We start from the raw sequence: 21428 nt of genomic DNA on the forward strand, positions 1-21428 counted from the left end.
TGCTATGCTGCCCCTCCCTGCCAAACCTTGTGGGCACTTTGCCTCAGGTTCCCTGCACAGAATCTGAGCCCATGAGGCTACACAGAGGCATCCTTGAAACTGGACACTTAAACTACATCTGAATGTTTTTTCTGTTGCGAAGCTTTTAGTTGTTTGTATGTGAGGGAAATAAATCAGAAACAAGTAACAATTTCATTTAGATAAACATTTTTATTAAGAAAATTTTAAGTGCATACACATTTATGGGAGAAATTACAACAATATAAAAGTGTTTATTTTCAAAATATTCTATGAAAGGAGTAATTTCAAAAGCATAATATAACCCCTCCATAAAAGCTGCCATACAGGAACACAAATACACAACCCTTTTCACATTATTTGGGAAGATATTTCTTTTTACTTAATAAAAATAGAAAATACAGTATTTACCACATTCTGACAACACTGAGTTCTTAAGGAGTGGAAGATGGGAGGTTCATGCAGCCCTATCATCATGATAAATGTTTTCTTCTCCGTGGCCACCAGAGTTTCATGTTCGCAGACAAGGCTTGTCTTGATGGTATGTTGGTAAAGAAAATAATTCGGATTTTAAGAGGTGAGTTCTCAGAACCCCCTGGTTACTATAGATCATATCACTCACAAGTTGCCAGAAAAAAGGACTCTCTAGATGCTCATAAAGGGGAAACAGCAAGAAAAACTTCTATAGGAACTGCATTTTCCACAAAATATGTATATTTTACTTCAAATATAGCCTTCCTTGCAAAATGAACAGTCACCTTTGTTCAAACACTTTAGTTAAAAACACATCAAAAAGTCACCCTTCATCCTTCCTTGGGCAGAATTCTGATAAGATATTCATACATACAAGTGTAAAGCTAATATAAATAAAAAATTGGCACAGCAATAAATACCATCAATTCTTTAAAAAAAGAAAAAAATCCAACCTTAGGATTTGACAGCTGCACTTTGAAAATACCACACATGATGATTTCACATTTATGGAAGCTGCTTTTTCAGCACCAGTTCAGTGTTATGTCTTCCCTCCTTCTTTTCACGTGTGGTCCCTGTATCACTCCCATCTGCCCACACTTCCTTTCCCTGATTCACTCTTTGGTCAACGTCTAAAGGCAGAAAGGAAAATCTAATGCTCTCCTCAAGTGGGTTTCTAATGCTGCTTAGCCTGCAAAGCCCATGGTGTGCAAGGGAGGAAGAGCGTGCCGTGCACGGGACAGCATGGGGAGCTTGGGGCAGCCAAGTGACGGATTTCTCTAGTGTGAGGGGCACGGCTGCTCTTCCCAATGCATCACACAAATAATGTCAGGCAAAAAAGCAAAGCTTTCTACTCAAGGTTGAATTTTGGTCCAAAGCATGAGAAACCTTTTACCAGGTTCTCACTTAAGTCTTCAGCTACTCCTGGCCAGGTCTGTGACAACCCTGCGTTCACACTGTGCTCAACCTTGCCCCAGGCCAGGGAGGAATGTGGTGCTGGCTTCTGAGCACAGCCCCATGCCCTGAGTGGTCTTACCTACAGCTGTGGCAGGGCCCAGGCCATGGTGTGAGTCTCAAGAAATGCCCGAGGCAGAGAGCCTTCGAGACACCCAGACAAACACCACCTGGCCCTCAGTGCTCCCTAGCTTTGCAGGGAGTCCCTTTCCTTCCTGCTGCTACTCATGCATTTCTCCCAGGAGCAGATGCCCTCCCTTTAGCACAGTCTGCCCCTGCAGTGCCTACTAGTGTGCCACAGAAGAGAAGGTTGACAGGTGACCCCATTTCCTGCAGTACCTCCACTACCTGGCTATACTGTCCAGAGCTGGGTCCCCAGGGTTTCGCCAGGGTGCTCCAGCACTGCCCATCTCAATGCTTCTGTCAAAGTAGTCTGTTTGCCCAGGCTGTAATGCGGGGCTGGCGTGTGCCCAGAGACCTTTCTCTGCTGGTGCTGACCCCAGATGCACTCCCTGTTAACAAAGCCTGCAGCAGGGCTCTGGCAAGACTGTACAGTCACATCTACTCACCCCGTCTTTTCACTGGAAAGCTTATGTTTCCCCTAAAAACAAAATCTTAATGGCTTCTATAATCACTAGCAAGGTATGGTGCTGAATCAAAATCAGGATTATTTAGTTCTCTGTTTACTCCAATGGGAACTGATCAGACCTCAAGCTGTCCTTGGATGGGAAACACCTGTGAAGAATGCACCATCGTGGGTGAAAAGGACAAGCTCCCTATCTGTGTCGGAACCAAGATTCTTCCATACTTTCCCCAAAGTCATTCTTGGCTTTGACACTCAAGTGGCCGCCTCTGGCAAACCACTAGCAATTGTGGGTGCATCTGTGGGGACAAGAGATGGACCCTGGGCTATAAAGTACAGTGCAGGGAGGAGACAAGAAACTCTGGTTTTCTCATAACAGTTCTTTCTGTCTTTACAACAGAGGATCTGATCCTACTCACATTAAATCAACGCTCCAATTTCATCAAGCACAGTGGTATCAGACCTTTCAAAATAGAGACACAATATACTTAAAGCATCAAGTTGGTAATGATAACAATAGAAGGAATGTCAAAATCATAACACATACATTTTAGGCACAGCAGTTGATTTGTACTTTAAAGCAAATGAGGTGATGTGGTCCCAACTGAAGCACTCTCTGTAATAGCACTGTTTCGCAGAGAGGAAAATACTTTAAAGATTTTTACCTGAATCCACATGGAAATAAGGTAGTCTCTGGCTAGCCAAAGTGCCTCTTAGGCACAAAAGATGCCTGCCACAAAAAGGAGTGCTTAGTGAAACACTCAATGTTCCCAACACAGGCTGCAGGGAAGAGGGAAGTTTCCTTTTTAAGCAACCCACTCAAAAAAGTACAATCTTATAACACTTTTTTGTTTACAATACACACACAGATACACACAAACACAAGCATTGTGCTGCACAAATGTGCTTTCCCTTGGATCTGGGTGCACAGCATAATGTGATTATTGCAGTACTCCAAGTGTCTTTCCATACACTATATAGCAACGATAGTGCGTATACATGTAAGAATCAGGAGAAAAACATTTCTGGCTAAGAGAGGGGATTGGTGCAAGAAGTGGTACCTGTCCCCAGGTGTACTTTGCAAAGGAAATTGCAGAGGCTATCCTGTTCACCAGCAAACAGGGCCATGACCACTGGTGAACAGAGAGTGTCAGCCTTCATTTCCACACCTGAGAAATACCACTTCTTCCACAAACTAGGCAGACCATCTCTTGCCCCAGGCATCTTTTTTGCCAAAGACGTGGCCAGACATCCTCTTCTAGGTATCTCCGGAGCAATCAGAGATGTTACTGCCCTCAGGTACACGTGACTGTTCGGTAGCCGAGGCTACAGCATCATTGGTGAAGGGTCATGTGAATGCATCTCTGCATACTTCAGTGCAAAGCTAGCCAGATGAGTTGACGTCACCTCCTGTGGATGGGTGGGGAAAGACACCTGGTGCATGGCAGCATATTCAACTGCTCCAGCGATTTCCAACATGATCGTGTGGTGAGACCTTTAATAACCCATTCCTTTTTGTGCTAAAATTTGTCATCAGAAACACAGGAACATAGGAAATGCCAGGTGACATCAGATCAGTGTTGTGGCTCCTAAAACACACAACTGCTACAAACCAAGTACTAGCACCTTGCATTAACCCAGCTGCTCACAGCTGTAACCGAGGTCTCTGATCTTCAGAGAAGGGCTTTAGCCCTGTAGCTGTGAGTTTGATCCTTCACCCAAAATACCTATGAATGCCACCCATGGTAACGCTATCCACCTTCATCAATGACTGATGCCTTTTAGCCTTCCTATGTTCTTGGCCTTGATGAATTCTGGAGGCAAGGAGTTCCCCCACTACTTACATAACATCATTGCACTGTACAGTTCATGTCCTTCTAGGTTTAAAACTCCAGGAGACTTGCATGAACCAAAAGAAAGTTAAATAAAGCAGGACCTCTACATAGCGAAGGAAATAAAATATTATATAATAACATAGGGTTAGTTTAAATTCATATCAGCCCTCAGTGCTAGGTAATAAACCAACCTGTATAAAACCGTATTTTTTTCTCAAATAGTTACATCTTACGATATAAAAATAGCACTGTGAAAGCAAGCCCATTTGTGGAAAAAAAAATCACAAAAAAACCCAAACAAAAAAAAAAAAACTTTGGGAATGCATGAAGCGTTGCGCTTTTGTGCTGCATGATAACAGTGAAATGTATTCATTCCCTAATACTGGTTATCTGCTTTCTGGGTCCTACAGTAAGAAATCCTGTAGACGGCTTACAACGCTTGCCTCTTACATCTTGAACCTCCTGTTGATGAAGAACAGAGTGAAACACTATTAAGGTTTATTTCAGTTGCAAAAGCTTTGATATCAGGCCTAGTCAAACAGCAAATCTGTGTCTGGACTAACACAAAGGCATTTCTTCTGCAGCCCCTCCAACCAGTATTTGCTAAATATTTTGGGGGAAGTTCTCCACAAGGAGCTACTGGGACCGAGCAGGGCAATCCCAGCAATGAGAGTTATTTTGGGCAGGTTGTGCTCATCACAGTTAGTAAGGTGTTCAGAGCTAACTTAGGAGGGATGCTGGCTAGGAAGCTAATTCTGAACTTGAAAGTCAGAGCAGAGAATTATCAGTGGGCAAAGGGACTCAGGAGGAAAAAAACAGAACAAAAAACCCAAACAAAACAAAAAAAACCAAACAAAACAAAAACAAAACAAAACAAAAAAGAAAAAAACACAAAAAAACAACAACAAAAAAAACAACAACGAAAAAAACAGCAGGGAAAGGAGGGATTAATCATTTGTAAGCAGCCCTGGTAGTGGAGCAAGTGACACTGAGAATGCCTTCTCTACGTGACCCTACCCCACAGCTGTGTTGGAGATCATGGACTGCAGCTCCACAGGGTGCCATGTCATTGTGGGGATGAAGGAACACAGAGGACAGCCCACACTCTGCTCTTGTTGGTATTCAGCTCTCACCATGTCATGGCTGTAGACCAGAGGTCCCTGAGTATGCTGCCCAGCCAGGAGCCATCCCTGTGGCTTCCCTGCTCCGGGACCTCACCTGCTGTGGGCAGTTGGGGAGCACATCACAGTTCGTGGTGACCAGCTGCCCAGGGAAGGTGGGGTGGCAGGGAGGGTGAGCAGCCACAAGCTGCACAGTAAATGCGTGAGGCATTAAGTGCCAAGGTAGAGAGGTCAGGGTAGGAGGCAGACAGATTGAGTCTCCCATGCTCAGTGTGAGCATGGTACCCTGGGAGAGTGGTGGGTTAGACATCACAGCAGAGTGCAAGTGTATTATGTGCAGGGTTCACTCAGAACAGGGGGCCAGTCTGTGCTGGTGGCCTCCGGGTTTTGTCTGAAGTAACCCTTATTTCTGGTCCAGGCTGATCAGCCTTTTGCAATATAGATGAGGTTACTGAGTTACAAGTGTTAGAGGGTAAACACCAGGTATTCAAAAACCCTGATGTCCCAGCATGTCTTGTCTAGCCTACAGGATCTGGACAAACTTCCCATTCAATGCCTGCTGGACAGCTAAGCCTGTGTGACCACAATCAGAGACAGTTGTGGCTACTCTCATTGAAGGTAGCCTTGGAAAACTCATCCAGGCATAAAGAGGCTAACTAAGTCATTAGCAAAATTTTCCTCTTTGAAGATACATTTTCCAATATCCCATACCAGTAAGCCTACTTCTTTTTGTGCAGAAAGGCAGGACACACCACCTTGGTGGAAAAAAACAACTGGGACATTCAGATCAGTGGCATATGTAACACTGTTCTCTGGGACTCGCCTAGCATCTGGCATAGGACAGGTGTCAACCAGTCACCAATGCACCAAATCATGTTATCACCACCTAGTGCTGCATTTGTCATTAAAAAACACCAGTGACAAATTCACAGCTGTTATTTATAGCTGAACTCTGTCAGTTTGGTACTGCAAGAATATGATCAGCTAAAAGAAATACGGCTTCCAAACCTTTACCCTGCTTTTGACTTTGGGTTTGCCTCAGGGTTATTTTGGCCTCTTTAGGTGTCCACCTTTGTTGTGGCTGAACTTTGACCCTGTTTTAAGAATTTTATCTATATAACACTCCTCTGCAGGGAGGTTATAGATATTATCCTCAACAAATATGAGAAAATAATAGAGGCCTGGAAGAACTGATATATTTGCCCAAGATTGCATAGGATGGTCAGTGGAAGAGCAGGGACTTGAACCTGAGATATCCCAGCTCAGAAACTAATGCTTCCTACCATTCTTCCTCCCTGGAGACTTTAGTGGTGTTGCACGGGAAGGGCAGAGTGGGCCCCGTTTCTTCTGTTGCTTTTTTTTATGAGTGCGATGACTTGGTCTAAATTAAAAGAAAAATACAAAAAGACTGCCATAAATTATCCATATACAAAGGCCTTATTCACATTTATCCTATGATCCCTTCCCATCTTGCTGGCAGGGTGCAAATGATTATAACATCCTCTTTTGTATACCCTCTGCCTCAGAGGAATGCTAGGCAAATGAAAGTGCCCTGGTGACAGGACATCTGCAAATTCTGAGGCCAGAACAACTCTTTTCCCCAAAACACCAAAGCCTCCCCAAATGCCTGCCAGAACTTGTCAGCCAGGAGCCCCACCAACCACACAGCTACAACCTCTGAGCTACAATTAAAGCAGAGGAAGACTGGATTTCTGGCTTCTCACCCAGCATTCCCATTGACTTCAACAAGAACCGGTGGCTACTCTGTAGTATTTGTGAGCATTCAGTGCCTTAAAACAAGGCGGTAAAGATAGTTGCCTACATTATACCCCACCACGTGGGGCATTCACCCAGCACATGCTTGGTGGGGTATTGGGAGGTAGTTTTTTGGCATCGTGTACTTGAGCCCTTATTTAGAAATGAGGTCAGAAATTAGGAAGAGCTGCCACACCAGGATTTACAAACACTATGTAAGAAGGCAGCAGTAGGGTTTGGCTCCCATCACAGCCAGCCCCTAGGAGCTGGGAGTTTCCTCTCCTTTCTCCCAGTGGGCTCAAGGGAAAGTTTCTTCCTATTTGACTTTGTTATCTTTTCCTAATCCATCAGCTCTCTCATCTGTGCCAGCAGTAGCCACTGAGCTTAAGGGACTCCAGTATCTCAGAGTGAGGGAACTTCTCAAGTGGCACTATATAATGTGGCAGTGGACAAGCTGGACTCTTTATTTTGGGCTCTGTTAACTCTGCGAGGGCATGATTTTGCATATTATTGCATGAAGGGAGAAGGAAAAAGGAAAGGCAGTCAATGTACTGTAAATGATGACTGGGATCGCCTGGAAGTGATAAAGGGTTTGTTAGGTATTTCAAGAAAACACTGATTTGCCCCTTGTCTATAAAATGGATGAACATTGAATGATGTTGGCCACAGCAGCTGCACAATGATTTTTAAAGCCAGTTAAGGAATCTGGATTCCTGACAGCCTGAATGTATTTTACTGATGTCTCATAAGTGTGTCTATTACATGGAGATGTGATGAATATCAAGCAATAATAAAGGCTAAGCAGAATTAGTGAGCAAAATAATTCCCTACTAAAAACCATCTCTGGTCTCACAATCAACTGTATTGGACTACTATATTCTATGAACTTTTCCTTACCCTTAGCTGCAGATTATAACACAAAAGATATTCTCGTATTGAAGCACTGGTATAGATTAAGATGTCTTGACAGTTTGGATTTTACTTAAGCAATTACAAGAGCTCTTTCTACAAAATGTATTGATTTTATTCCAGAAAAATAAATTCCCATGTACAATTGGGTTTTCATAACATGAGACAATTAGCCATTTTATTGCTAGTGCATATAGGGTAATGTCACATTTCATACAATTTCAGTACAAGTGAAAAAATATAATATATGGCTGATTGAAATTGATAGCTACATTAACATTTATAAATCTATATATATTTATTTTACAAGTTGTTTGTAGTTTAGAGGGATATCGGTGTTTTAAACTACCAACATTCATATGGCTCCAATTCAAATATATGAATTGTTTGATGCACTATAAATATATTCCAAAGTACATTTCATTGAAGAAGTCAAAGCTGTGCACTAAAATATATCAAAAACATGCCTTGTGAAAATACTACAGACAGAGCATTGACTGTCTGTGGAGCATGAAAATGCCACTGGTGCTATCATTACTAGTTGGAAAATGAAAACAATGTCATGATTACAGGATTAGGTGATGGAGATACATGCTTCCTGTCATCTTATTTCAGTAGAGCTGGGACCAAATTATCTTCTGTTACTCAATGTAAACCAGGGTAAAGTCCACCAAATTAGCAGAACTGCTTCTGAACTATCATTAGGTAAACAAAACACAGAATCTGGCTGGAGATCAGGCACAGGCTCACTGGTTTCAGTAGAGCTGGCCCTAGATCTTCACTAGTGGAAGTGAGAGCAGAACGTGTACCAGCTGAGCTGTTCCCCTAAGTTAGGCAAGCAGGATCGGAGCACATAATCACATTTGTCCAACCCTACAAATTTCTTAAGTGCCTCCTAAGTTTCAGATCTTATGAACAGCACCAAGGCTTCATTGGGGCTGACAGCAAGCAGAAACTTAGGCAGGGGCTTGAGAACTTTCCCAAGCTGGAAAACAAAGTAGCCCAAGCCCCTAGGATAGTCAGCATGAGCCACATCCTGCTCTTAGGTTCAGTTGTGCCTAAATCCAAAGCCATCCTGGCAGCATTAACCTGGATTAACTCTGCAGAGAATTTGCCCAAAGGACAAGGGGCTGAGTGCTGGCGGCAAAGAAGGCACTGAGCATTGGATGAGATGGGAAGAGCTGTCAGAGCTGGAATCACAGTCAGTTTGTTAACTGGCTTCCTTCTCTCCTCCTCCTCACTCTTGGTCCCAGTGTGATCCTGAATGGGCCACATGGAGGAATCTCTCTACCTTTGGAAGCATTTCTCCCCTTGCTTATTGTAAAAGTACAGGGGAACAAAGATTTTTTTTTTCTTTTTTTTTTCAACTCTACCCCTTGTTTGGCAGATGCGTTTGCAAAGCAAATAGTGGAGGGCATTCAGCTACCTGTACTGCCTCGCATCTGCCCTGGGGCCATACCCTTCCGCATGTTTCTCCAAGAACGCATCGCTTTTGCAAATGACTGGATTCCAGCTCTGCCTTTACCCTGCAGATGCAGGGGCACAAGGTTCAGCACGGTTACAGTGGTTACTGAGGGATGGGAATGTGGTGGCAAGGGTGGGAGGGATACTGAGTGCACAGGTAGGCTTGCTGGCCAAAATACTGCAGCTGTATCAATCACAGGGGTCTGGGCAAGCAAGGAAATGTTTTGTACCATCACTTGTCATCCCAGGAAGGCTGGAGCCCTCCCCTGCTGCTCAACACAGAAATGTTTTCTGTGCTGCTCTTGCTTACCATAAAATTGAACTAAGATAGGCTGGGTCCACCTTGGGATAGCCATGATCACCTGCTTTCAAAGGGAATAAAAATAGATTTCAAAAGTTTGAATTTGCCCAGTATAGTTGGTTTTCCCCTGGCCTTGTGGGAGAGCCTTATTCATGGCAGCACATCTTCCCTTGGCCAATATTAATAGCACTCCACACTGGCCAGAACAGAAACAATATTTAGCACCAAGACCCCCTCGGCCTCAGCTGCCTGTGCAAACAGACTCCCAGTGTAACATGGAGAAGGGGCTCCAAAGAAACTGGAACAATATAGATTTTTAATTCATTGTAGTTTGGCATGAGGAATAGGGGGCATAAAGGAAGCTTTTTTCCTTGGGAGAACGGCTCTTTTAAAAAAGAGGATGAATTGGGGACCCCAAAACGGATTCATTAGGATAGATTTTGCCTCAAATCCTGGGAAAACTCTCCATTTAACATTTATGATATACTAGAAGATGTTGTTTTAATACAGACTAGGTCAACTCCAAACCCATCTTCAAAACAATATCTGATTCCACGAGTAGTTTGTCCACATGGTAGGAGCCAGCCCTTAATGTTCTACCCTTTAATAACTCGGGATGTTAGGTGTTAAGTCCATTTGTCTCTTGCCTTACTTGTTTAAAGCTTTCTCCAGATATTCCTGGATCCACTTTAACTTGGGATCAATGCACACTTGCTTGCTGTTGCTCTTGAGCCTTGCACTGCCAAAGGAGAAAAGTCAGAGTGAGTCTAGCATGTGATGCTCCTCAGTCCACACCCACCTCCCAATGCCTGATTTTGCACACAGGTTTGCAATTCTATTAGGGACAATAGAGCTATGTTTTCCTTGAGTGTCAGTGCTGCCCTCAGTTAACCCATGAAAAGGATGGGTTAAGTCCACCATCCTCGAGGTACCTATTATAAATATCCCTGGTTTCAAAGCACTGGTACCATCTGTCTCCTCTGATGCTGATTCTTATGGTCTATACTGGGACACATGTGAGGGTGGGACAGATACAGAATTTGAATCTAAGTTTTTCAATTCATACCTGGGCTGTTATGAGTTCAGTGCTGACAACAGCTAAACTTCATTTGGAAATACTGACATGGTAAATATAGGTCATTTTCTCAATTAATTAATTAAGAACAGCTTTTGGATTCAATCCAAAATTGAAGTTTCACATATTTTAGGGACGGACACCAAATCATACCTCTTGCATGCTCTGAAAGGGTCTGGTCACTCATTAGCTTTTTGTTTTATACAAATCTGAATTAACAGGTTGCAGGCAGGAAGACAACTGGCAGTACCATAGTGGCAGAGGCAAGTTTTACCTCATGTATTTGCTCAGCACTGGAAACAAAAGCAGAAACCTCCTGAGTGGTTTCTCCTGGATATCCAAGCTGTACTTTGCACACCAAACTGTTTAGCTAATTTGAATTTCCTGTGAATTTGGCATTTGGGCTATCTGCATCTTTTGTACAGAAGCAGTACAAATAGCCTTTCAGCAGGTCTGACCCTCCAGAGATCTCAGGGCTTCTTGAGAGATCTGTGATCTCTCGCATTCCCCGAAGCACCCTGCCTCTGCCCCAGCTGCTTAGAAACTTCCTCTTAAACAGCAGTTTCATGGAAATGCCTATAGGAATAAGTTCAGTGCTTTTTTAAGTATTTTGCTGGATGGAAGCCAAAACATTCCCTGCTTTATAAAACAAAATCTGCAGAATATGAAACTATGGTGTAAGAAATAACGGGTCAAAAAGGCTCCTTGGTCTGAAGTTATGCAACAACACAGCTGTAACATAAACGCATCGAAGATCCAGTCTTGCAAGCCCTGTGCCAATAAAAAAGATGAATGGGCCTAATTCATATTTCCCTTACAGCAGTGCCAAGCTGGAGTATTTCCAGTGGAGTGATACCAACAGAAAGCAAGAATGGATTTGCTGATGTTAGCAATGCCTGGGAACTCTTGAGCTGGCCTCATAGGGTACAGAACCAAAAGCACATGTAACCGGCTTTAGGCCACATGCAATGCAACTCCTCTCACCTAATATTAAGACTTTGATTTTTTTTAGACATTTAATTCTGAGCCTGTTAACCCTTGCTCCTTGTACAGTCATGGCAGAGACCTAGGCAATTGTATGGAGTGTTAATCTGAACTGGTTTAGGTGTCTACTTTCAGATGCAATTAATTGCATGCAAAAAATGCCTATTTCCCCATTATGAAAAGCAGGAAAATTAGGGTGAGCTTTGTAGAAGTAGACATTGACAGAGCAGATTCCTGAATTTGGAGAGATGACTTCCAACAGAAGCAAAGACAAAAGCCTGCTCTTAGGCTTTTTGTTCAGGTACAATTCCCCTCAACCATAAAGGGGAATGTAGTTGTGCAAAAAAAAAAAAAAAATATCCAAGAGAAACCAACCAACCAAACAAAAAACCCAAAAAACCCCAACAACAAACTCCAAACAAATAAACAAACCCCACCAACTTGAAACTATCTGATTTCATTGAGATTCTCTATTCCTGAAAACAGCAGCTTCTAAGTTAATTACACCTCCACTGTAAAATACATAGCCACTAAATTCAGAGTGTGCTTACAACCATCAAGATGGGAAATTCGTATGTTAGTTTTGATTCCATTTCAGTTTCTGTTTCAATAAAGATCTAGTTCAAACTCATGATGTTTCAGCGGGATTTGGAGGTAAGTTCTCTAAGTACCTTACTTTTTAAAGTAACAACCATAGGTTCATGTGTTCTGTGTGCCACTAAATCATGTTGCAAAGAAACACATTTAGGTCAGGAATGGACAAGAACATGAGCTGTTTGTGTTTCTGCATTTCATGCTTTTATGGATTTCTAATTACTATAGTCCCACGTTAATTAAGAGACAGATGTATACTCTATCCTGTCTTAAATGCCTGTCATTTTCTTGAAACTACTCCAGAAAATTCCAAATCCTCTACAAAGTCTTAGTGCTGGGACCCTTATGACATCCATTTACAATCCCAGAGCACAAATCCATACACTACTGCATTTTGGATGCTTGCCTCTAAAATTGTTTATAGGTAGAGATCAGAGTTAGTCACAGCTGGTTTTGCCATTTTTGTGAAAGGAAATTATTTCTCAGCTGAGGCTTACATTTTTCTCACTGTCTTCTATCAAATCCTAAGGCAGAAGCATGCATGAGAAAATGTGTATGATCTACCCAGAGTGGTTTAAAAGAGAAAAACATCATATGAGTAAAAACTGGTTCATGAATGGATGCATGCTGTTCAATATCTGTAGATTCCTGAGAAATCTCATGCAACTACATCAGTTTTCTGAGTACAGGAATGTTTTGGATGACAAAAGGTGGATTTCTACAGCATGTAAGTTACAACTAGAAGGACTCAACATGGATCGAAGACAAAACTGGTGTTAGGAGCACTGAACAGAAACTCTGTCTAGTCACTAAGACCCTGTTACAGAGATTAACAGAAGCTGATGGTAGTAGTGCTCCCTTGCAATGAAAAGATGAATACTAACTTTTTTCTTCTGAAGAATCTAAATTTTGGGAGAGGAGAGAAGGGGTTAATCATGAACAAATGAACCAAAAAAACCTTCCTAAAAACACATGCATTCAGAAATCTATGACCCTATTTTTTTCTGAAAATCGGTGTTTCTTTTTCAGCAAAAACAAAGAGGTTATTTTTCATGGGGAACCTATCATCTCTGTCCTGTTGTGATCTGTGATTTACCAGAGTCTGTCAGTAGCTGGTGTGTCCCTAGATCAGGACAGCACATGTTAAGGGTCTGTACCTCCTGTGCAGGCTACACAAAATCCGGGAATTCCTTTTCCCTGTTTATCTCCTTTCTGTGGAGAAGTGGAGCATTAGAAGACTCAGACTGTGGTAAAGTCTTTTTCTCAAGGTGTGAAGCTCCACATCTAAGGCAATGGGCATCCTTTGTGTGAGGCAAAGCAAGATCCAGCTCTATGTGACACATGGGATAAAGAGATGAATTGGAAATCACGGCATGACACACAGACCGAATTGCAGCCACCAAAGCAGGAACCAGCTCTGTGACTCTTCCTTTTGACACCTGAGATTTGCAACCAGATGAAAAGAGCAAAAGACTTACACAATCTGAAGTGAGCAGTTGGGTGTGGAGAGGATTTTGAGGTGCTTAATGTTGGCTCTTGCCACGTTGCTCTCGTAGAATCGACATGGGCACCGGTAAGTCAGGCTGACAGGTTTCTCTGTGAAACACAGGGAGAGAAAGGACACGTTACTCCCTCTTGCTCCCCTGTCAGCAGCACAGATACACAGACCAAGGCTGACAGAAACTCCCTCCAAATATGCAGGTGAAAAAAAGCAATAGAAAAGCTGTAGCTTTGGGAGGGCATTTGCCCACAGCTCACAGCACAATCCTTTTACCCCAGTACCCAGCCTTTCGATAATGATGCGTGGGATTTTGGAAGACAAAAGAAGAGGGAGAGAAAATGGAGATAAGTAAAGAAGAGATTAGAATAAGGAACCGCTCCATTGTGCAGTGATGCTCCTGGTAATTAGACAAGATAAAGGCCATAATAGGGGGCACTTGTCCTCAGTGTTGTTCTTGCCAAATGATTTTGACCCGAGGCCAAATTAGAAGGTAGCTAGAAGAAAGCGATGAATTCCAAACAGTTCAGATCAAAACGGCTCGGCTCAGGTGCAGGCTTTTCACGGGGGACTTACTGGCTACAGAAAAGCCCTGAGTGTTTCAGGCTTTCCCAGGGCCCAGGAGCTGACCTTTCCCACTACAGCCAGCCTTTACTCCCAGACAAGATATTCACACGAGGAGGTGCGACTTGGAGATGCGAGATCACAGTGATTTCACAGGAGAGATTTGGTGTCTTTTGAACTTCCACCCGGTGGCAAAGTAACAGCAATCGTGGAGATAGTTATCGGGGAGTGGGCTCCTCATATACAAATCAAGAGACCACCAGACTGGATGTCTCGTCACTGGCAGCACTAGGGACGGATTAATTCTTAATGTTTAGCCCCCTAGGCTAAAAATCAGCCATGAATATGCATGCAGAAGTGAGCAGCCTGGCTCTTACCACAGCCTCTGATGCAGTCCTTCTGCTATTGGATTTCTCCACGGAAGAACTTAATTACTGGCAACCAAGTGCACATAAATAAGGTCTTCACTCTGTATGTAAGATTCAAAGCCCCATGCACACTAAAATACAAACACAGAAGCCTTGCCTGGAAATCTAGGAGGAGCTGCCTAGGATTTTAAACAATTCCTCAGTGGAGCAGTTTTCAGCCTCTGGGAGGAATTAAAATTCATATGCCTAACCCATAAGGTCTGGCTCATGCTGTAGATGGTCAGATCTATATCTGACAGGGCTTTAGATCCCACATGGCAATCTGATGCTCTGTTTATTTAGCCACACAGGCACACACCCAGCATCCAAATCCATTTTCCTTTAAGACAGATGGAGAGCTAAAGAGCAGAGAAAGGCTTGGAATCCCTAAACTGCCATCTAGAAAGGTGAGAAAAGAGACAGCTTTTCAAAGTGCAGTGGATCTCTAAAGATTGCACATTGCCTGTCTCTAGCACATATAACTACAGACAACATGGTAAAATCACCCTGTCCTCAGGAGGGAAAACCCTATTTTCCAAGTGTCTCTACTAAGAGATGAGCCAGAATCAGATCCCACAGGCAGATAGGCAGACATGAGAGGAATTCATGAGTGGGAGCAGAGTTCCTCCAGGTTCACACTAGGATCTGGCCTGTAAGTTAAGAAAATTGAAGGACATTTTCTATCAGTTTTATGGCAGTCCAAACAACAACGAGTTAATAAATGGGAGGAGAAGCTCCCATCTGCAGGGGAAGGAGGAAGGAGGGCTGCAGGGTCAGCCTCACAAATATGCACTAGACTGACGACTAGTGCTAACATGGAAGGGAAAGAGAAAGGCACTAGGGTTTCCCACTGCAAATCTGTGCCTGATAGCTACATATCAGTGAATTTGTATTGGAAAGGAACACTGAACTTGAATGCAGTCATACTACAACCCTCAGCACAGCTGTAGTGGAAGAGGCTCTGCAAGCTTGTACCAACCAAATTTAAGCAAGCTTTATCCTAAACACGCAAGAGATGAACTGTTCAGATCTATGACTTGGGAATGCAATCCTGCCCTCTGTGAGACTGGGAGACGGACTTACAATCCCACCTCACCTGAAATCAGGAGCAGAGCAAATTTAACCATGAGTAACATGTCCATGAGTCCCAAAGTTGTTCCCTGGCATCCAGCATAGCAAGAAAGAAGGGAAGACCCAACATTTAGTGTTCTTCTGACACCCCAGTGTGAGGTGGAATGACAGCTCCCTTCCTAGCACAAGAACCCTTTTGGCATTTCTGTGCCTCCAGTTGGTGATCAGCAACAGGCACCAAGCACCACAGAGCGGCAGCACAGGCACTGGGTCTGTTCTCAGCATCATTTAGAGGAAACCAGTATCTCTTGCCACTGTCCCTCCAACACTCTGGCTCTGAGAGCTCGGCTGTAGCTTGCTCTGCTCTCAGCAAGGCTTAAAATCAGGAACTAGGGCATGTGGCATCTCCCAACACATGAACGCCCATCATCCTCAAGTAGGAGGGGGAAGGGGCCATTTGGGGGCCATATTTTCAGAAGGGGATATTTCTGGTCTTACCCTGAGGCTGGCAAACATCTTCCTTATCTCATTTCAAAATTTGAAACAAATTGTTCCATGCACACTAGAGGTGATTAACCCAATTATTCTACAGATTTGTACTGCATGAGTTAATGCTCTGTGAGTTCTCTGATGTCTAACAAGCACTGAGCAAAGCTGAAGCCGTTCTCTCAGCAGGATAAATTCATGTAGTCTGTTAATTGCAATGTTACATTTAAACACTAGTTTTCATGAAACTCTTGGCACATAGAGCTTTTAAGACCTTTATCTGTCTGGCACATTTGGTTAAAAAGGGTCAATATAGTCAAAAGTTACAGAAGAGCCAGAGGCTATTCAGACATCTCAATGTCGTTCTTTCATCCTTATTTCCTCAGACAAAAAGAGAACACCTCTTTTGATCTTGACTAGAAGGGTCTGAAAGGTTCTTGGTGTTGACTGGTTTGGGATTTTTTTAATAATAAATAGTTTTACTGTTTTCTAATTCAAAGCTGAGTTTTGCTGGCTCTAAACACCCACTTTTACTGGCAAATTCTGTCTAGCAACAAAGCACTTGCAAAAATCTCCGTCACAGAGTAGCCACTCACAAACGTTGGATGGTACCTCATTGGGACCTGGCTTGCCTCACTCACACTGGAACTGGACACTGTAAATGAACAATGAGCGCTTGAATGAAGAAGGAAGCTGTATCCAGGCAAGCAGGCTGAGCGTGAACACACAACACATTTCACGGAAGCTTTGTTTTACTTCTGTCCATCCAAGGGTGAATTTGTCAATATCAGGGGAGGGCTGGCAACTTTTAAAGACTAGAATAATTCAATTTCCCTGGGGACTGAGGCTATGATAGGCAGATACAGCTTTATCACAGTGGCTAGGAAGAATTCAGAGCTCAGCTGCCCTCCAGGACAAGATAGCCCTGCAAGCCCTCATCTGGATCAGGGCTGAGAGCACTACATGACATGCAAAGAAGTAGGCAAAGAACCTCACTCTGATCCCTGCAAACCGGTGGGGTTTCTCTCCTTAGGCTAGCTTTTCTCCAACATTTTAAGCCATTTCCTCATGCAAGTAGCCAGGTCCCTGGCACGCTTACTCTGCCATGAAGATACCTACTGCCATTTGCTGCCAGCTGAGGAGTGCTGCAGAGCAGGGAGCAAAGCGAGGTGCAGCCGTGCAGCTCTGCCAGCTCCTCCGCCTTGTGCTAAGCGCTGCCGGAGGGGAGAGAAATCGAGGGGGAACCCCGGAGCCCCCGCCGGCCCCGGTCCAGCATGTCCGCGCCTCCCGTCCGGGTTGCAGCCCCAGTGCAGGCCGGCAGCGCTCCCCCAGCTCGCTGCAGACCCACACCGGAGGGCGAGGGGAGCCCTCTCTGGGTGCCCGGGCATCGTGTCCTCCGCGGGGCTGGTGGCGGCGGGAGACGAGGGGTCGGAGCTGGCCCTGCCACCTACGGCCGCCGGGGTTTGCCTTTGCTACCTGCGCGATCGCTTCCCAGCTCGCAGCCCCACCGCGGCGGGTCCCGGCGTAAGCTTCAGGGACCAGAGCCCACCTGGCTGGGTTTGCCTGTGGGAGTCTCTGGGGAAGTGCTTGCTTCGCGCTGGCTTTTTGTGTGCTTCACCGGGACTGGGGCTGCTGCTGGGACAGCACTGTGAAAAGGCATTGGCAAAATTATCGAGAGCGATTAACTCTCTCGGACTAAACAAAAAGGGCACCGGAGGGCATCCTCTGCCGCCCTGGGTGGGGAACACCCAAGTTTCGGTGAGACAGAATGGGAGAACAGTACGGGAGTGGAGTTTGAAAGGGCGCTCGTTACCTAGCCAGCAAGCTTTCGATGAGGGTACAAAAGGTGGCAGATCTCTGCCAGGCGAGAAGCTAGCCGTAGGAGGAGCGCCTGGAAGATGCCCAGAGGCTGCGGGAAGGACCCCCGCCTCGCCACGCGTGGGGAGTGGGGCTGTCCCGCGCGGTCCCCGCTCCTCCGGAGCTCCGCGGCACTGGGCTCCCTGCTGCCCGCGGGATGCGGAGTCAGAAGCGCAGGTTGCCGCGGTCTCTGAGGCCGCCCGCGCCCGACGAGTCCCAGGGCGGGCAGTCAGAAAGCAAGCCGGCCAGTTGCCGCTGCGGCCGGCGGTGACACGCGGGACCGCGGGGCCCGGCGTGGGGCGGGCGGGCTGTGAGACGGCGCTGCAACGCGGTGCGGGGAAGGCGGCCCTGGTGTCGCTGCCTTAGCGACGATTGCCGCCACGGCAGCTCTCGTCGGCTGCCAGCCCGCGTTTCCCTATACATCTCGTCGGTGCACCTCTCCCTGCACCCTTGCAGGGGATGCAGTGAATTCCTGCCGAGTGACCACTTTCGCGCACTTCTGCCCTGATCGAGGGAAGACAGATCACGAAAGAGGACAGAAAAGGAACCGAACAACCGCATGTTTCTCATTTCTTGTAACATTTTTTGGTTTTTTTAAGGAGAAATCGATACGCATATTTTGCAACCAAACCACCTCCCTGCAGACCGAGTGCTGTAGAAAGTCTTCCCCCAGCCGATTTCAATCTGGGATAAGTTTGGCAAAGAGGACCGCTTTAGCCAGCCTTCTTTTGAAGAAAGCGAGCGAGCGAGCCAGGGAGGCAGAGCCTGCCTGCTTCCAGCTCACAACGGCTATCGCTCGGGGATCGCCAGACGCGCACATCTGAGCTGCGACATGAGCCAGAGCCAGGAGAGCGGGAGAGCTTCGGGGAGCGGGGGGAAGAGCGGGGATTTCCGCGGGACCGTCGCCCCCGGCCTGGCTCCCCGGCGCCCGGAGCAGCAGCGGTGCAGGCGGCGAGCAGGCGGCGAGCTCAGCGTCCCGGCAACGCACTTACCCTCCGAGAGGGAGATAATCGCCAGGGCGAAGGCGAGCAGAGCCAGGGCTCGGAGGTCCATGCTGGGGCGGCTGGCGGGGCGTGGGGCAGGAGCTGGACTGCTGGTCCCGGCGGCTGCGGCGCTCTGCTGGAGTTCCCTCCGCCCCTCCCTCTATAGAGGGGCCGGGACCGCCGTGGCTGGGGGAGGGGAGCCAGGGGGAGTAGCTAGCTTATGATTTATTGCCCGTGGCATGTTATTACATCCTTCCTCTGTCAAAAATGTTTGGAAACGAACCAAAGGAGCGAGGGCTCCTCTCCTCTCTTCGCTCCGTCAGCCCGGCAGTCTTCCCCCAGGCAAAGCGCTTGCCGCAGCAGCCCCGCGACCAGAGCCCGCAGTGGGACGGCAGTGGCGCTGCGTTCCCCCCCGGTCCCGCCCGCACGGCGGCTGAGGGCTGCGGCGCGGCGGGGAGCCGGGATCACGGTCACCCCATCCAGCCAGGACAGGGGAGAAAGTTTCCTCGCCAAACTATGCCAGCCCCGGTTCTTTTGGGGCACCCCGGCCGCACTGCTCTTGAACCGGAGCTGCTGGAGCTGGGACAGCTGTGGGGCGGCATCCTGTAACGTCTCAGCATTCACACGCCTTCACTCCCGTGGGGGCCAATCTGTATTTACACTGATGCCCTGGCCATCAGATCCGGTGCCGCATACGAAGCATCTTTGCAGAAGTTTATCTGGTATTTGTGGGGAGGGGAGAGAGCGAAAGGCTTTCAGTTTTAGCCTCCGCATGTTTGGCTCAAAACACAACCTTTTCCCCGAATTAGCTGGACTCCAGTTGTACATTTGCTGCCACATTTCGCTTCCTTTGTGTTGCAGATGCCGTCGGGCTCCCTGGCACCTCGGCTGAAAGCCCGATAGCGCTGCAGAGCCTGGAGGTCTAAGGGGTGCCGCTTACCCTGAGCTGTTACAGCATTGTCAAGTGTAATTGACTTAAGCATGTCCTCGCTGTCTGCAGTTCAAACCCACGGGGCCCTGTTTGTTGCCATACAATACTTTAAATAAACATCGAGACTTTGATTGAATTTGGACCCCTCAGCTGCATTTAAAACAGGGGCCCATTGGGACAGATGGAGGCCGAGTGGGTAGAGCTAATCCTGGTCTGGAAGTGTTTACAGGACAGGTCCACGATGCTACCAAAGACAGCAGCACAGTCAGTTTATACCCTGAGTAGCTTTGCACTCTCTCAGCTACAGCTCATGAGATTGGAAAGAGGAGCCCAAATCCTGCACCTGTGCTGTTTCATGTAGGGGAGCTTGTTTCTAACACCGGGAGAAATGCTTGCACTGGCACTGCGCCATGGACTGGCTCCCTCCCTGACACACACTGATGAAGCTGATTCTCACATCCAGCTCCTTAAACCCAGTAATTTGGATTTCTTGGTCCCTGCTTAGCAAGGAGCACTGAATTGGTTTAGGCTGATCTTGCTCACCCCTCTTTCTTTTAAGTAAGCTAGCACGGTAGCGCAGGAACCTGATGCACTGAAAGAGCCCATAATCATAATAAGAGTGCTGTGAGCCTGGCCACAACTACTGTGACAGTTGTGACATCCTGCAGGGATGCAAGAAGTGAATCCTAATCCCACTGCAAACACTACTAGGAGCACTGCTGTCCCACCAGTGCTCTGGCTGGCACATGGGGACATCCACACTGTCCTTCACATAAAATAGTAATAGTGTGTCTTTGCTGTTGCTACAGGCACAGAAAGGAGCAGTTCAAGGATCTAATCAAAAAGACTGGATGGATGCAGAATGAGATCAGAGTTAAATCTGAGTAGTAGTCTCCCCGTCAGCAAACTCAGACATGCACACATGTTGTAACTGAAGGGGAAAACTGGCTGGGTCCCAGCAAATGCCTGGACAGACCTTCAGAGCCGACTCAAAGAGATGCAGCACGCAGATACACGGGCTCTCCCTACACCCTTGGCAACCGAGCGCAGCCAGCTTCAAATAGGGCTTGCAACCTCCTTCTTAGAGCAGGAGGCTGCCCGGGCTCCCCATGCTGTCCTCCTCTGCCAAGCCGCCTCTGCGTGGGAGACCGCGTCTCCCGAGGAGCAGGGAGAAGGAGTACCTGGGACACCGTACCCGACAGCATCCCTCTACCGCCTCCCGCTCCCCCCGCAGCAGCGACCGCCGGGGCCAGCTCCGCTGAGTGCCGGCAGCGGCGGGTGCGGCAGCGCGGAGCTGCCTCCCGGCTCGGGAAGGGGGGAGTCCGGCGGGGCCGGGGCGGGGGTCCCAGGGCTCGCCTGGTGGCGGAGAGTGAGGAGGACTCGGGGACCGCCTGGAGGCGGGACTCCGCCGCCTCCAACGCCCGGGTGCTGGGCAAAGTCCCCGGGGAGCTTGTCATGGCAGGAAAGGCGACTCTGCAGTGCTGGACCGCCCTGTTTCGACGGCTGCCGCATGAACCGCTTGTATTTTGTGTTCTGTTTCCTTCCTCCCCACGAACGCACACACCTC

General features: G+C 46.8%; 1 protein-coding gene across 2 annotated transcripts; it reads right to left on the reverse strand.

Moving 5' to 3' along the window:
- Positions 1-233: 233 nt before the first annotated feature.
- On the reverse strand, positions 234-19066 carry CXCL12 (C-X-C motif chemokine ligand 12). Of its 2 annotated transcripts, XM_065638945.1 has the most exons (5): positions 18940-19066; positions 13543-13660; positions 10064-10150; positions 6266-6363; positions 234-4323 (listed from the first exon to the last, which is right to left on the reverse strand). In XM_065638945.1, exons 1-5 carry the CDS (start codon positions 18998-19000, stop codon positions 4292-4294), a joined length of 396 nt encoding a protein of 131 aa, XP_065495017.1. In that variant the 5' UTR covers positions 19001-19066; the 3' UTR covers positions 234-4291. The 2 variants fall into 2 exon arrangements, with proteins under 2 accessions (XP_065495017.1, XP_065495018.1); XM_065638946.1 differs by lacking the exon at positions 6266-6363.
- Positions 19067-21428: the final 2362 nt, after the last annotated feature.

This window comes from Caloenas nicobarica, chromosome 7 (assembly GCF_036013445.1).
Source record: "Caloenas nicobarica isolate bCalNic1 chromosome 7, bCalNic1.hap1, whole genome shotgun sequence".
NCBI lineage: Eukaryota > Metazoa > Chordata > Aves > Columbiformes > Columbidae > Caloenas > Caloenas nicobarica.

Bases quoted from the DNA above. Each gene is read 5' to 3' on its own strand.
- CXCL12 (XM_065638945.1), bottom strand. From the start codon at position 19,000: ATGGACCTCCGAGCCCTGGCTCTGCTCGCCTTCGCCCTGGCGATTATC. The intron at 6,364-10,063 runs GTAAGGCAAGAG...CTTTTAATTTAG, and splicing joins CTGGAGAAAGCTTTAAACAA to ACCAAGTCATCGCACTCATA. The intron at 4,324-6,265 runs GTAGGAAGCATT...CTTCATCAACAG, and splicing joins GTCTCCAGGGAGGAAGAATG to GAGGTTCAAGATGTAAGAGG.